This window comes from Orcinus orca, chromosome 6, assembly GCF_937001465.1.
Source record: "Orcinus orca chromosome 6, mOrcOrc1.1, whole genome shotgun sequence".
Taxonomy (NCBI): Eukaryota; Metazoa; Chordata; class Mammalia; order Artiodactyla; family Delphinidae; genus Orcinus; species Orcinus orca.
The window spans coordinates 39595535-39612662 of record NC_064564.1 but is presented as its reverse complement, the minus strand read 5'-3'; the positions used below and the strand labels follow the sequence as shown (position 1 = coordinate 39612662).

The 17128-nt window shown below is 40.6% G+C and overlaps 1 protein-coding gene across 3 annotated transcripts in view; it reads right to left on the bottom strand.

Annotated features, from left to right (window-relative positions):
* Positions 1-17128, bottom strand: part of RASEF (RAS and EF-hand domain containing) — a 74199-nt gene that overhangs the window by 38987 nt on the left and 18084 nt on the right. For all 3 annotated transcript variants that reach the window (XM_004275121.3, XM_033437836.2, XM_049710788.1), the window contains exons 2-3: positions 4894-5040; positions 1277-1367 (exon numbers count right to left, since the gene is read on the bottom strand). In XM_004275121.3, coding sequence (XP_004275169.1) covers positions 1277-1367; positions 4894-5040 — 238 coding nt within the window. The remainder of the gene's footprint in view (positions 1-1276; positions 1368-4893; positions 5041-17128) is intronic.

The following is a 17128-nucleotide window of genomic DNA, read 5'->3' as shown; positions in this document are numbered from 1 at the left end:
GTGTGATGAATGAATGAATGCACAGATTAAATGGATGGAGAGGGAAAAAGGCAGAAAAAAATAGGATGTTACTGTTTCTAGACTAGAAGAAATAAAGCGCTAACAAAAGAATGGGATAATCATTGTAATAAAGCTGGACCATGGACTCTGAGCTATTCACTCTGTGAACATGACTTCCAAACAGTTATTAAATGTGTTATTAAGAGATGAGACAATCAAGAGACCCGAAGGCATACATGTGGTAAAGCAATTTAAGGTGAAGAATCTGAAAGGGCACAAGGTACGCAGAGCACCAGAAAAGAGCAGAACTGCAATGGCCACGGTGCCCCTACCATACCTCAGGCACTGCACTAGGCACGCATACAGATCACCAGGCTCGACCCTCCTTAAAGCAGGTAGGTGGCATTATCCCATCTAAAGCTGGAAAAACAAAGGCTCAGAGGTTACGTTATTTTTCCAGTGCCACTTAACTGAGACGGGGCAGAGCCAGGAGGCAAACTAAGGTCTATTGGATGCCAACACCCAGGCCCTTCTCTCTCAATTTTCTGCCTCTCAGAGTTAATGGGGAAAATGAATAGAAAAAAAGGGAATGTTCAACCTGAAGTTAGCTACTCAAAGAAATATGTCTATTTTCTCTTTTCAGTAAACATCAATCACCCAAATATATTTCATAAAGGAAAAAGATAATTATTTCTCCTATGGAAATCACTGAAGGTAGCACCCAACTTTCAACTATGAGAGTTCCTATATTGATGAGTAAAAGTATATCCCATTGTAAAACAACACCAAAATTAGCAGGGAGCATTTTAACTTCATTGTAATCTAGATTTAAAGTAGCGGTGGACATGGGCAGCAAGACAGTGGTATTAAGGGTGGAGCCACCATCCTTTACGAAGGCGGGCTCTGCCTTCTCCAGGCCTCAGCTCTCCTGTCCCCTCTTCACAGAGGCCCCTGACCTCCCAACCCGAAGCAGCCTGTCTATCACACATGCCATTTCTTTACTGTGCTTGTTGCCATCTGAAATTAGCCACTTTATTTGATTACTTTCTCTCTCTCTCTCTCTCTCTCTCTCTCCCTCTCCCCCCCCCACTCCCTCTCCCTGTCTCCTTACTCTACCCCCCACCCCCGCCCTGATAAAACCACCAGCACTAACGGTGCCCTTGTTGAGAGCACCTGTGGCAGTCTGGACTTGCTGCACCCAGAGGATGCCCGGTGCCCTGTCCATAAAAGGTGTTCTGAGGATTCATCGCATGAAGGGGCCATCCCACAAACTCACGTCTTTCCGTGTCTTGTGTTCTGCAGCCTGAATCCTCTGATCCATTTCCTCTTCCAATTCACTCAACTGCATGGCTGCCTTGTCCTGGGCTCTGAAATTTAAGAGGATGCACACCTTTTCATTATACTCTTGGCCTTGTAACATGAAGAGAAAACTCTGACCTCATCTATTTCAAGCTCTCTATTTTACAGATGAGGAGAAACATACCATTTAAAATAATATTCCCTGTTCCTTCCACATAATAAAATGATGTTGGCAATTCGATCAGTTGGGTGTAAAGGGACATTGAAACTAGATATTAAATAAATGGAATAGATTAAATGGTATTAAACTAGAGTGTAGCAAAGAACAGATAAAGATACCAAATTGCTGGGAGGCTCTCAATAAATTCTGAAAACCTTTTTTGCTGCGATGACTGAGCTACAATCCCAGACAAGAAAAGAACTCCATGGCAAAGAGATGGTTAGATAAAATTTTGAAATTTTACCATATGAAAAACACAATGCTAAATGCTATAGTTAGAAGGGAAAAAAAGAAGAGATCTCAAAAATTATTTCTGATTGGTTCCCTAAAGTTCTAGAATGTAGATATAGTTGCCCTTTAGAAAATTCCTGTTTCTTTTATTAATACAATCAATAAATCGTATTTCTCTGGAGGCAGAGAATACTGATCTGCCAAACAGTTAGAAATGAGAAAATGTCGTTGCGAAGATACCCAGATAGCTTTATTTAGCAGTTGTCTAGCATGGAGACACCTGTCACTTTACAATGATTGAAGCTTCAGATTAAGCCCTAAAAAATTTATTTTTTGTTCTCTCTCAGCTCTGTGTCCAATTATCTAAATTTTCACATGTGTATGTCTTGCCTACTCAACTAGATTGGAAGTGACCTGAAAGCAGCCACCATGAGATTTAGAGTCAATGTACTTGGCCCAATGACATGGTGTTAATAAAAGTAGAAACAGGACCTCAGTAGAAGGCCTCTGTCTTCCAGTCTGATAGCTTCTGCTATACCATCCTACCTGCTTTCAACTTATTTACTCCCTCCCAACACAATTTGTTCATGCATTAATTTAATTTCTACATGAGCTTCCAAACAAGCATTGATGGGTAGAGGGAAGACCCGGAAGTAAACTTCGGAGTGACTTATCACTATTTTCTGCTCCTGTTAACTTCCTCTTCACCTTACAGCCTGCCCGAGGTTATGTTAACCAAGTTTGGACAGTCAGCTAGTTCTGGTTTGTTTACAAACACTTGATGTTTGAAATCTAGGCTTTATGTATCTCCACAGCAACTTTCAGGGTTTTTTGGTCAACTCTGGGACTGGGAATAGCTAAGCCACACATCCATTTCTCCCTTTGTTATGACTATTTTTTTCCAGCCATTCCTTCTAGACATCCAGTCCCAAACATCTGGGCATCTGGGACGCCTCCCCAATGTGTTCCTTCTGCCTTTTTCACTTCTGAACAACTCTTTTTTCTTTCTTTCTTATTTTTTGGGGGAGGGGGAGTAAATCAGGGTAGTCTATAATGACACACTGTTTGCCCCAGCAATTCCCAGTTCCCAGTAAAGCATCTACCATGTTGGGAATGTCCACTTTAACCTTAGTCCAGGGCTCCTACCAGGACACTGGGAACCCCTTCTTCAGGTGCAAGTGCTGAGCGAAAAGACTGAGGCCCTCCCCTAACCAAAAACAGAGGTGGGGACGCATGGTCCTTAGTTAAGGATGTAAGGGAATATTTACAGTAGTCACTTAAACACCTCGGCACGGTCTCTGCCAGCTCAGAGAGCGGCCTTTAGGAGGCCTTAGGCTTAGGACAGAGCCCGACTTCGGATCCCACCCACAGAGCACAGAAGCTGGGAGGAGAGAAGCACCATCAGCTCCACATCACGTGATGCACTCCGTGCACAGCAGAGAGCGGCCCGGCTGGGAATGAGAGCAGAGGGAAGAAAATGCCATTCTTCTTTCCCTTATGGGTTTACACAGGACTATACTTAGAGGTTATGTGTGAATGAATGTGTGTGTGTCCCATGTATCTTTGTGGGGGTCTGTGTATACGCATCTGTGTATGTACAGGGGAGTTAGTGTGTTTTCACAGATATTCACTGGACTCTTTAAAAACTCAGTATGTGTGTCTGCTAGTCACCCCTCAAAGGAGGCCAAATCTGGGGCTCTGATCCACACCCCAGAATGCTCTACAGAAATTGATGATCTGAGGACCGCCCTATGATCTCACTGAAAGCCTCTAGCAGGCAAACTTGAGGGAAAAGATTGGAGTCAGGAACTGAAAATGTTCACTTAAAAACCCCCTGTGTGGGCTTCCCTGGTGGCGCAGTGGTTGAGTCCACCTGCCTACGCAGGGGACACGGGTTCGTGCCCTGGTCCGGGAAGATCTCACATGCCACGGAGCGGCTGGGTCCGTGAGCCATGGCCGCTGAGCCTGCGCGTCCGGAGCCTGTGCTCCGCAACGGGAGAGGCCCCAACAGTGAGAGGCCCGCGTACCATAAAAAAAAACGAACAAAAAACCCCCTGTGGATAGTTCAACTCTTGTATGATTCTAGGACTATAAAAACAGTCCTATTTAGCATCAGTGTTTTAAAACATTTTCTCTTCTATATTTTAATTACTTCACAGGGTCAGCTAGATAGTTTTATCATCATGTGGAGGGAAAGAATAAAGAGAGAGGAACGGCCTTCACCTGCCCCCATGCAAATGGGGGGCATCCTATGAAAGGGGCCGTTTACGAGTTCTGGGCAGAGACCAGTGCGGTGCGCAGCACACTGGGAGCTGCTGGCGGCAGAGCACATGGAGGTGAGAAGCATCTGTGGGGCAGAACACCCAGGAATTGTGACAAATAAAATGCCCTCTCTCCCAATATATGCCAAAGGAGTGTGGTCTTCCAGGGAACAAAGAGGCTGATGTTTGGATTGCAACACATATAAATTCTTTTTTGGCACTGGGTTGCTGTTAAAACCAATAAGATATCCTATGTAAGCCAGCTGTGGCTTATATAAACTGTATGAGAGTAAGGGCTCAACAGTTTCTAGGCTTTCAGGTCAAGCTGGTGAGGAGGGGTAGAGAGAGGGAAAGAAACACTGCTGAGTACCCACCATGTGGTAGGCCCAGTGCCAAGTGCTTCACCCAAGCCTATGAGGTCTCCACACCCCGAGGATGTGAATATTTACAGCCTCGTTTTGCAGATGCAGAAGCTGAGACTCAGGGAGATTAAGTAACCTGCCCAAAGTCACTCTTCTGTCAGTGACAAGGCCAGGCTTCAAATGGAGTCTGCCTGCCTCTCTGGATGAAAAGTATCCTGTATGTTTCAAGGGTCTGGATATAAGATAACGAATCTCTTTGAACTGTTCTATATGGCATCACAGGCCTTGAAGGGTTTATATGATAGGATCATGGGAACCTGCTGATGGATTGCTGGCTGACCCTACAAAGTACTGTCTCACTCAGCTTCCCTCGTGCTGGCTTAGTTTAGAAAGTTCCAGATTCCTCAGGTTCGGGTTGACCCCCCATACCATATGATAATGCAGTTCCGTCTTTGTGCCACTTGGTCAGAGAGCCAGTTAAAGGACCCCTTCTGCCACTGAGACAGGAAAGACTAAATACCTCTTCACTGCAATGGCCAGGTTTTCCATTTCTGTGCTTTGAAGTTTGATCTCATGGATGAAGTTCTTTATAACATGTTCATATGGCTGAATTAGTCTTGGCTCCACGAGGTTGATGTTTTGATACAAGGTACTAACTTGCTCTTTTCTGCCAAAAGAATTAGATTAAAAATTAAATAAAACCGAGTAAAAAAAGTCAAAATTTCAGAATATTTTTTAGGAAAGAGACACATAAGAACCAAGGAAGAAAAATGTAACAATAGAATGACCAGAATGGAGGGAAGATAGCAGTCAGAGATGCTACTGCACTATTCTTCATATTATTATTATATTTTTAACAGTGGAACAGCAACTTCATTTTTTCCCCCAGCTTTATTGAGAAATGACTGACAAATAAAAATTGTACATATTTAGGTTGTACAGCGTGATTTTTTAAGGTGTACAATGTGATGATTTAATATTAGAAGATGGAGGCCAGTGAGGGCAGTGGACATGCACAGGGAAGGAGTGATAGGGAAGGATTTTTTTGTCACTGCTGGGTTTTTTTCCTTTCATAGAAAGTTAAATAGATTTACAGAAAAAAAGTTAGGTAGCAAACTAATTACTTAATAATATGTTCCACCAATCCCTATAAGACATACTTCAGACTTTATGATCCTAAAAGTACATATACCTATTGTTTTATAGTCAGTTAAAAATTATTTCATATATATTATATTTATATGTGAGAATCCTCATACTTGTTATTATTAACATTTGTCAAAGACAAATATTTCAGAGTCATTTCAAAAGAAAACCTGGTAAGACTGGGCAGCTGTTCTGCTAGGGGATAAAGGAGTGAGTCAGTGAGGCTGGTGGTGTCCTTGACTCAAGTTTGGGAGCTGATGTTGAGTGATACAGAGATAAGGCCATGTGAAGACACAGTCAGACCGCCGTTGACAAGCCAGGAAGAGAGGCTCTCACCTCCAACCCTGCCAATACCTTGATCTCAAACTTCCAGTCTCCAGAATTGTGAGAAAATAAATCTCTGTTGTTTAAGCCACCCAGTCTGATATTTGTTATCGGAAATACCTAGGCAACCATAGCACACAGTGAAAATTTCCAAGGTCACATAGTGACTGAACGGCAGAATTGGGATTCAAAACTCAGTCTGATACTGCAGATCACACGGTCAACCATTACATTATATTGCTTCCCAGTGGTGGTAAACATCTGAACCTTGGCAGAAGAAATGGGATTCAAAATCATTACACAGAACTATGAAACACTTCAAAATGTAAGGTATATATTAACCCAAAGCTTATTTAGGCATGGCCCTGAGGTGTGTCCACGTAGCTATAAACTCTCCCAGTTTTTCTCTTAGAAATGAACTGCTCGGGGCTTCCCTGGTGGCGCAGTGGTTGAGAGTCTGCCTGCCGATGCAGGGGACACGGGTTCGTGCCCCGGTCCGGGAAGATCCCACATGCCGCGGAGCGGCTGGGCCCGTGAGCCATGGCCGCTGAGCCTGCGTGTCCGGAGTCTGTGCTCCGCAACGGGAGAGGCCACAACAGTGAGAGGCCCGTGTACCACAAAAAAATAAAAAAAAAATAAACTGCTTGATGTGTGCAGTGGCCAATTATGATTGAAAAGAACTGCTCAACTGAAATATTATTAATAAACCTGAAGGAATAAGTCACTTTATTTGGTGATATAAGACACAGAAAGTTGCCATCATCCTTCCTGTCAGAGCTGAGTACAAATACTGGCTACAGTAGTGAGCCATATTTATTAACGAGCAGCAAAAAAAAAAAAAAAACTCTTACATTGTCCCATGTAATTTCAATGTACAACAGGATCACTAACTTCCTTGCCTTTTGTCATTTACTGACCATCAGCGGTTTACAAAGCATAAAAACTTTCTTGTTAATAGGGACCTGCCTGTCAAGGATTGCCATTAAGATACTGTCACCAAGAGTCCTTGTTTCTTGGCTAACTGCACAGCAATATAATGTTCAGAAGTAGATGTCTCCGAAAATTCCCTGAATTTTTGAAAATTTCTAAAATAAGAAAAGAACATAATGATTGTAAATTCTCTTGAGTCCTTTGCTGGTCCTGGTATTACACAGAATTTCAGGAATAGTTTACAGTGAAGTGTACAAATAGATTAATTATAGAAAATGTCTGCCACTAGCAGGAAATAAATTACATGGTTAACTGTTGTGTCAGAGACTAGCTGGATACTCATCTATGCTGCTTCTTTTTATAGGGCACACAGGGGAGAACTGACTCCTCAGAACCCTGGGCAGGCAGGTTGGAGCCATCTGACTAATTGTGGCCAATGGAGTGGCAGCAGAAATGATGTGTTTGCCACTTCCATGTTTGGCCCCTAAAATCCTTTGTAAGATCCTCAGCTCTTATGCATTCTCATTATCCCTCTCTCATATCTATTTCTCTCTCTCTCTGTTTCTCCCCTCTCCCCACTGCCCTCTCCTTCTCTGCCTCCCTCCTCATTTCCTCATCCTCATGGCCGAAGTGAAAAACTCCAATATGGTGAAACCATGTGATGAAATATGTTTGGATCACCACACGGAGGGAAACTGCTCGGGAAGGATGCCTGACCACATCCATCTTCCCGATATGAGAGAAAGAAATGTTTGTATTTTGTAGAGCCTAAGGCTTGGAAGTTCTTTGTAAAACTCAACTTGAACTTAAAAAGTTGGCGTCATACTTTCCTAACTTGTTTTTTTAATCATCACCTTCCAGATTAAATTACTTTCTTAACTCCTTCCTTGATAGATTCATATTAAATAAATAATAAAACTTCTATGACCAGGGTGAGTCTTTACTGCCACCATCCATTCTCTTTCAAGGGAATAAAAGCCTATTCTGAAGCATTCATATAGTGAAGCAGACATTTATTAAGCACCTTACATATGCAGTCCCAGCAGTGATCTCAGCTTTTAAATGTACTATTCACTTAATCCTGACAACAGCCTTATGAAGAAGTTATCACTAGTATCCTATTTACCACAGAGGAAACTGAGGTCAAGAGAGGTAAGTATCATTCTGGTACCAGAGCTAGGATTCCAATTCTCCAGAGGAACTAGCTCTTTATACCAAAAGTAAGTGCTAATCTGCTTTTCAGGGGTCCCAAGTGCTTGTCTCCATTTAAAAAACTTTGATGTACCAAGATTTTTTGAAAATTATTTTAGAGGATAGGTATTATTGCTACAAGCACCATTTACATTACAAAGGGACTCCTTTAACGAATGAAGGCACAACTAAGATTAAGATGAGATAATCTGATCAATTCTTATTTACCTAAAGCTATTTGGGGAAAGCACTACTGTACACAGTGAGGCACACTCCCTTCTTCCCCTCCTTTTGTCTGCTTGGTTCATTCGGTCCTTATCTGTGAAACTAGAGAAGCATCTGGATTATGCCTAGAGACTGCAATGCAGTGCACATGGCGATTTTCACACCTGATGCAAAAAACAAAACAAAAACAAAAAATACTTTACTTTAACAAGATAATACGTGGTCCCTCTATGTAAGATTTAAATGCTGTGCCCTGTACAGGCAGCTAAACACCTATGGATTCTTCAGCTCAACAGACTGGGTGCCATTACTTGGTACCAAGACAGTCTTTTTGTTCTGCTCCCGAGATTACAGGAGTCACCAGTCTCTCCCAGTGTCCGTGCTCCTGACGTCAAACGTTAAACAAGCAGACCACACAATGCTGCACACACAGCTCTGTTTACTCCTGACCCTCACCCAGGGTGGTGCCTCTGGGTGTGGAAAAGGGTGCCCGGTAGTGACAAGACTTAAGTCCAGGGCCTCATATAAGACAACTATGCTTGGATTCACAAATACCATGCAAACCTGTTTACAGGTGTACCAGACAAATACTGGGTAGAGATTAAGGGTCAGGTCATGCACGTTAGTCAGCCAAGATGAAAAACAGTCTCTGCTTCTGTTCGGAGAGAGCCACTCACGCTAAAAATAATCTAATTTATATCTTAAGGAAAGAGATCAAATGAAATGAGAAAGACACACCCTGGATTACCAACTGGTTTTAGATCTGAGCCTTTTCATCGTTTTGTTCAATAAATTACAAGATGATTTGTTTGAAAGACAGTGATAATGGCAAACTGCTGATCAAAGATTCACAACTTAAAAATTTTAAATGATCCCTGGGAAATAAGCATTGTAAATTGCAAATATTCCCACTGAAGCTGAGAGATAAATTACCTGAATTTAGGAGGAAAAAAATAGGTATAATTAAGATTGGTAAAAATTTTAAATGTCACACACTTCCACAGGATTTACATTTTACTTAGAAGAGCACATATTTATCTATGTTTATGTATTTGTAATGTTGTAAGGCCAGTATTTAGAATGCCTGGACACCTCTGGTCTCAGGACAGCTCTGGGAAATAGTCAAGTGCAGACAACATCATTCCAGGCTAAAGAACACGGTGACCCAGTAAGGTTGGTAGGAAAATTGGCGCTTAGATTCAAAGTCTTGCTGCTTTAAGCACTGAAATAGAGAGCTAACCAATTTATTCAAACTGTAAGTTACATAGATCTAAAACCCTAAATGGTTCTCTGTGGACAAAAGCAAATAGTATTCAATGTCTACATCATCCTACACTAGGGATGGCTGGAAGAAAACTGACACTATGACCCTAACATCTGAGCATGGGAAATTAAATATCCAGGCAATCCAAAGGGCACTATGTTAGATCCTGGAAATAAAATGCTAAGAAACATACTGAGTACCTTCCCTCATTAGGCTCACCATGAAGATTAAGTACAAGATGCTCTGACAGCATAGAGCAGGTGAACATGACCAAGCCTTGCAGTATGATGACCTGAAAGATAAGTAGATGCCAACTAGGCAGAAGTGGGGTGGGGGTGGCCTGTTCCAGGAACCAATAACCAATCATAGGTTGAGGGGTTTGAGGGCAGGGGAGGGGCCAGCAGCAGTTCCTGTAAATGGAAGAAGCTGGTGAGGCTGAGGAGCTTAGAGTGGGGGAGGGACCAGCAGCATCAGATTGGGGGAGAAGTTAGCAAGAGCCAGATGACTGCACAGAGCCTGAAAGCACGGTAAAGACATGGGAGAGGGGCAATTATTCTGAGAGGGTGGTAAGGTGCTGGAAGGTTTAAAGGAAGAGACAACATGATCAAGTGTACATCTTAACCATTCTCAACTTCTCAAAGTTTTGGCTGCAGCAGAGAATTAAGCGAAGGATTTTGAAACAGGTTTGCAGATAAGAAGGTAAATCTAAGTCTACTGTAATTTAATCCAGAAATGTGGGACTTCAGGAGTTTTCACTAGCTTCTACTTTCCCTTATTACAGAATGTGTAAAATTATAGACAACTAAAATCTTATCATATAGACAGATCAATGAAACAGAATAGAGAGCCCAGAAATAGACCTACATAAATATAGTCATTGACAAAGGACCAAGGACAACACAATGAAGCAAAGACAGTCTTTCAACAAATGGTGCTGGTACAACTGGACATCCACATGGCAAAATAATGAACCTAGACACAGATCTTACATCCTTCATAAAAACTAACTCCAAGTGGATCACAGATATGAATGTAAAATGCAAAGTTATCATACTCCTAGAAGATAAGCCTAGGAGAAAACCTAGATGGCCTCAGATAGGGCGATGCCCTATTAGATACAACACCAAAGGCATGATCCATGAAAGACATAACTGATAACCTAGTCTTCATTAAAATTAAAAACTGCTCTGCAAAAGACAATGTCAAGAGAATGAGAGGATAAGCCATAGACTGGGAGAAAATATTTGCAAAAGACACATCTGATAAAGGACTGTCATCCAAAATATAAAAAGAACTCTTAAAACTTAACAGTAAGAAAAACAACCTGATTACAAAATTGGTCAAAGACCTTAACTGACACCTCACCAAAGAAGATATACAGATGGAAAGTAAGCATAAAAAGGATACTCTATAAAAATTAATAAAAAAGCATATACTCCAATAAAAATTAATGAAAAAATATAGTCTACATCATATGTCATCAGGGAAATACAAATTAAAACAACAACAAACTATCACTACACGCCTATTACAGTGGCGAAAATCCAGATCACTGACAACACTAAATGCTATTGAGGATGTGGAGCAACAGGAACTCTCATTCATTGCTACTGGGCATGCAAAACAGTACAGCCACTTTGAAGACAGTTTGGCAAATTTTAACAAAACTAAGCATTCTTTTACCATATGATCCAGAAATTGTGTTCCTTGGTATTTGCCCAAAGGAGATGAAAACTTATGTCCACACAGATGTTTATAGCAGATTTATTCATAATTGCCAAAACTTGGAAGAGACCAAGATGTCCCTTAGTAGATGAATGGATTTTAATAAACTGTGGCACATCCAGACAATGGAATATTATTCAGGATCTAGACAATGGAGTATTTTTCAGCACTAGAAAGAAATACGCTATCAAGCCATGAAAAGGCATGGAGGAACTTTAAATGCATATTACTAAGAAAAAGAAGCCAATCTGAAAAGACTACATACTTTATGATTCCAACTACATGACATTCTGGAAAAGGAAACACTTGGAGACAGTAAAAATATCATTGGTTGCCGGTGGTTGGAGGGGAGGGATGAACAGGCGGAGCACAAAGGAGTTTTAAGGCAGTGAAAGACTTCGCATGATACTATAATGATGGCTACATATCAGTGTACGTTTGTCCAAATCCACAGAACATACAACAGCAAGAGTGAACCCTAACGTAAAGTAAGGAATTGGGGTGATAATGATGTGAAAATGTAGGTTCATCAATTTGAACAAAGGTACCACTCTGGTGGGAGCTGTTGATATGGGGAGGCCGTGCATGTGTGGGAGCAGGGGGTGTATAGGAAATCTGTGTACCTTCCTCTTAATTTTGCTGTGAACTTAAAACTGCTCTAAAAAAATAAAGTCTTTTTAAAATCTGATAGTTTATTTCTCTTTGGGAATAAGGATAATGAGTATATTCCTATTCAGGTGACACCAACTGATCTTTTTAGCTGCCCTGAACAAACCATACTGTCATTTAGTCAGTTGAGGGGGAAAGGCTTAGCCTCTTTCCCCCTTACAAGTTAAGAGAAAATGAATGATTTCAAAGTGTACTCTTATTACATAGTACACATACTTTCAGAATAAACCTCAACTGACTGGAAAATAAATTCCAACAGCCAAAATCCAGCTGTGCTGCTAGAACAGGGCAGCATCAGTTCTCTTTTGGAGGTTCAAGTCTTGCTTTCCAGACAGGATGTACCTCTGCCCACTAACAGCCTCACACTGGCCGCCTGTTTCTCACAACAGGTTTTGCTCTTCATTAACTCAGTTACAGAATGGTGATCTGGCTCTCCCTTCTAGAAAAAACAAACAATGGTTTATTCAACCTGGTCCCACTACCCCACAGACTGGGAAACACAACCAATCCAGTGGCCTGGGCTTTTCTCAGCTGTTTTGCTGCTGCTGAGTCAGAGGATGATCTAGTTCAGGTAACCAACCACTGCTGCCTACTCCAGGACCCCCAGCCCGAATACATCTCCTGCGGGTAAAATTCCTCCTGGATTCCCGTCACCCTGAAAAAATATTTTACTTGCCTAAGTACTTATTTGGGAAACATTTCCCAAAAGGTTTTAAAATGGAAACTTCCTGGAAGGTGAGCACGTTAACTAGATTTATGCAAAGTCTAGAAACATTTCAAATTGCAAATTGCTTCCTATTTAAAATCACTGAAATTTAGTTACTGGGAGTTTGCCAATGGAGGGAGGAAGACAGAGCCAGCGGAGGGCTCCTGAAGCCAGGAAGGAGGAGTGCACGGGGTAAGTGTAACGGCCTGGCTAAATTCACATGCTTCCTCAGCACATCCTGGGCCTTGTGAGAAACACTTAACCTCTTGAGCTCCAGTTTCCTCAGTTATAAAGTGGGCATAGTACTTGAACCTACCACGAAATGTGAGGATTAACCCAACTGGAGCACAGACAACAGTGCAAGGAATGCTGTAGGTAATTGATAAACATTAGCCATTGTCACGCTTCCTCTCGACTCCTCTACCCCAATGAGTTAGAGAGAAGTAGGTGGTTATCTCCTGTCTGCTTCTATGTTGTGTACTGGAAAAGGGCTGAAAGGAAGAAAGCCGTGTGGCGTGGAAGCCCCTTGGACTGAAATGTTGTCTTATGGGGCCAGGGCAGCGGAAACTGAAAAGTGAGAGTTGGGTCACGCTCGCGGTCAGTCTGCAAAGCTTATATAGTCCAGGGGTCAGTAAACCTTTTCTTTAAAGCACCAGATATAAAATACTTACCATCTCTGTTGCAACTACTTAACTCTGCCATTGTAGCATGAAAGCAGCCATAGACAACAATCAACAAATGAGCTTGGTTGTGCTCCACTAAAACTATTTACACAAACAGGCAGAGGGCCAAATGGGCCTTACTTTGGGCCCTGAGCACAGGAATGGGGATGGGGCAATGCAGACCTAACCCTTCTGTACCCAGGAACACACAGGCCTTTGCTCTCACCCTGTCCCTAGGTCCATATCAAATTTTTTCATTTATGGGCATCACATTATCAATGTGCTTATATTGTAGACAGTGGGCAGGTATATGTGGGAATATGTGTCTTTCTTACCTTATAATGCACATTCACTCTCCCAATATTCCTATCAATTTACCTTGAGTCAAGTTAAATGTAGGCATTTAATCTAGTAATGTTAGTGCAACTATGTGGATTATAGTTATTTTTCACTGAAAATTTTTATTTGGGCAGGAAAGATAGGGGTTGGGGAGAAAATAAAGAGTGCCATATCAGTTTCTATGCTAAATTTTCCCTTTAGACGACATCTATCACCTTCCCAGGTTTGCCAGGAACAATTCCAATTTAAGCCTGTTGTCCTTTAGCATTTATCCAGAATTTCCCCTTTTCTGTAATCAAAAAGTTGCATTAACAGGTAGTAACTGTTATTAAACTGTGTACTAACTATACATTAAAGGTTTTCTTAAGCATTAAAGTTATTAACAGCTGCATTAAAATAAGCCAGGGTGAGTCAGTGGATGTGCGCTTTTTACCTTCAGCGTTCACCTGAAGGTGAACGTAGCGTTGATACATTTGTGCAGTGAAAAGACTTCTCACTAATGTGCTGCTAAATCAGAAGACAATCAGTGATAAACCCATCTCTCCTTTCCTGACTCTCTCTAGACACAATGTAACTAAGACTTTCTTTTCAGGAGCAGGAAACATACTCACTGATAAAACAAATTAAGCTTGGACAAGAGAAGCTGGAGACAGATAACTCCTACGGGTCTCGATGGTGATGCAGAAAGATGGAGGGGTCTGACCTGCGGGCCACCTGGAAAACCAGCCAGTTGTGCTGCTACCCGCAGATAGATGCACAGTGCTGCCGGGCAGCCATTTGGCCACATCAGTGGGAAATTAGGAAATTACAGGCACAGTGTACAGGAAATAGGTACCAAAAACACAAGTTGGAGAGTCCTGCCACAGAGCAACAGAAAGTAACTAGAATGTTTTCGCTACTGTGATTTAACCATTTTTAGTGTGGTTTAAATGTATAACCAGTTATTTTACTGGATGGTAATGCTTTTACATTTTGCAGTAAATCCTTTTAGCAGCAATGACCCCACAAGACAAACAAAGATGCATGCTTAATAAAAAGTTCAGTACCAAATTTCCTTTCCTCAAGAATGATGGTGATAACCGTGTAACTTGCTTGAAATATTTAACTGTCACAGCCAAGAGGAGCCTCAGGAGACATGACAACTAAGTATAATGTGGTGTCCTGGTGGAATGATGGAACCAAAAAAAGGATATTAGGGAAAAACTGAGGAAATCTGAATAAAGTATAGAATTTAATTACTAATAATATATCAATATCATTTCATTCATTTTAACAAATTACTACACCAATGCAAAATGTCATAAATGAGGGAAAGTGGGTACAGGTTATATAGGAACTCTCTGTACCATCTTCACAATTTTTCTGTAAACCTGACAACATTCTTTAAAAATAGGCTTATTAAAAAAAAGTTTGTCAGCATTTATCCTCCACGAGAGTGAATTAGAGTGATATCGTTAACCACGTGAACCAGAAGACACAAATCTCCTGAAGAAGCATCAGCATCTACATCTTTTAAATTTATATTCTGTACCAAAATAAAACGAAGTTGAAAAGGCCTACAATTTTGAAGCATCTAAGTATGGGAAAACATTCAAAAGAGTCATAAACGGAGACAATTTATTTGACAAGTCTTGTCTTATAAAAGCTAAGAAACTTGTCAAAGTATTTGTCAAAGAAAGTACTTTGAAGGGAGGCAAAAACAGAACTTGGGACAATCAAGGGCTGAACTATTTACAAAAGTCGATATTCATACATGTCCATACCAAAAAAAAAATTGAGAATATCCTGTTTAGTAGAATCTGCTCTAAGCTTATCACAGAATTTGCTCTTGAAGTGCTCTTCAGCCCTTGTACACAGAATAATTTTCTTAATTAAAAACATGACCCACAGAGAAAAGTCAATTGCTGATGTCAACAATTTCAAATTTAATAATCATAAAATGTAACTCCAAAGATTACAAGCAATTTTATGGAGGAAAAAAGCATAATAAGACCACATTGGAAAAAATATATATTCTTCAAAAAAGTATCAGAGATAAATGAATAAGCAACAGATTAAAATACTTAAATATTTTCCAAAACTACTCTGCTTTGCAATTTTTAAATGTTCACATATTTATTAAAAGATTTTCTTTGCACTAATGTACCTAAAAATTTTTATATATTTTAGAAATAACTTTATTTTTTATTTATTAAAAAGATTTTATATAGAACTGTTTTATAGGACCACATATATAATAAAAGCAATTTTTCAGACAAAATAATATTTCAATAATATTAGATAATTTTAAGTATATTAGTTCTCATTTTATTCATAGGAAAATTCTGGTTTGGAGAACCAATTTTACAGCCACTCTACTTTCCTATCTCATTTCCTTCAAACGTCCCATCTTCTAAACACTCTTAGGTGCTCACTGTCCTCAAATATTTTGCACAGTGCCCAACACACAATACATAAATTTTCAAAAAAGGAGACAAATATGTTATCTTGGTTGATTTCAAATTATACCATTCCTTAACTTTTTTTTTCAATTTTCGAGACTGAAAAGAGTTGGGAAACAGCTTTATTTCTCCCTAGTCAAAGAATATTTTAATCTTACTCTCTGATCAAAACCAAAACTTTCTGTAACTCCTATCTAGAAATCAAACTCTGCACATCAGTCAAGCCTCTCTCAAAAGTTGCCTCTTCCATGAAGCCTGCTCTGAATGATTCAACCACAAGAAATCCTTCCCATGCCACATTTCATCTGAAGCTCTATGTACTGAGTTTTTTGTGGATGTTTTATCTTCCCAGTTACCCTATCAGTCTCCACATCCCTTGCAGCACCCAGAGATCTGACCAGCAACAGATCCTGCATTATGAATGAATGAGGCCGGAGCCTAGGGAAGGCGGACACAGTGCGGGGTGGAGTGGAGAAGGTGGAGCTTTGTACTGGATCTGAGGCAGGCTAAGGACTCGGCCTCACGGAGGGTAAAGAAGACAGTGGTGAGGAGGGAGCAGATGAGCCTTGCTGGGCACAGGGTCAGGAAGGAGACAAGCTGGTATATCTGACTGCCAAGCTGAAAAGGGTCAATTCCCTTCACAACACAGTGAGAAAGGAGAGATTCTAGAAGCACACCAGGTTGCATCTAAAATCTACATGCAAGGGCATACACTCCTCTTCAACCTGCTGGCTGCCTTTTGCCTTGATTTAATTTTCCCCTTTCTCCTTTCACACTGTTTCCAACAGGGAAGCAGCCAATATTTGCTATATAACATACACTGAGAAAGCTGAAGAGAGTCAAAAATCGTCAACTGGAGAAAATGTCCTGTGGGGATTTCTAACTAATATTTCTGATACACAGAGACCCCTTCCTTTTCTTCCACTTCAGATTTGTGTGTTTGTGGGTTGAGGATGCTGAAATCAGAACTCCATCCAAGCTAAATGGCTAAAACAATATGGTGAATCCTAAATATATTTCAATAATAAATTAGGATGCATTTTAAACAAAATAATGTTTAAGTTTATAGATATTATTATATATGTGAGTTCTAAAAGCAAATTAAATCACATGATTTTATGAAGATCAACATG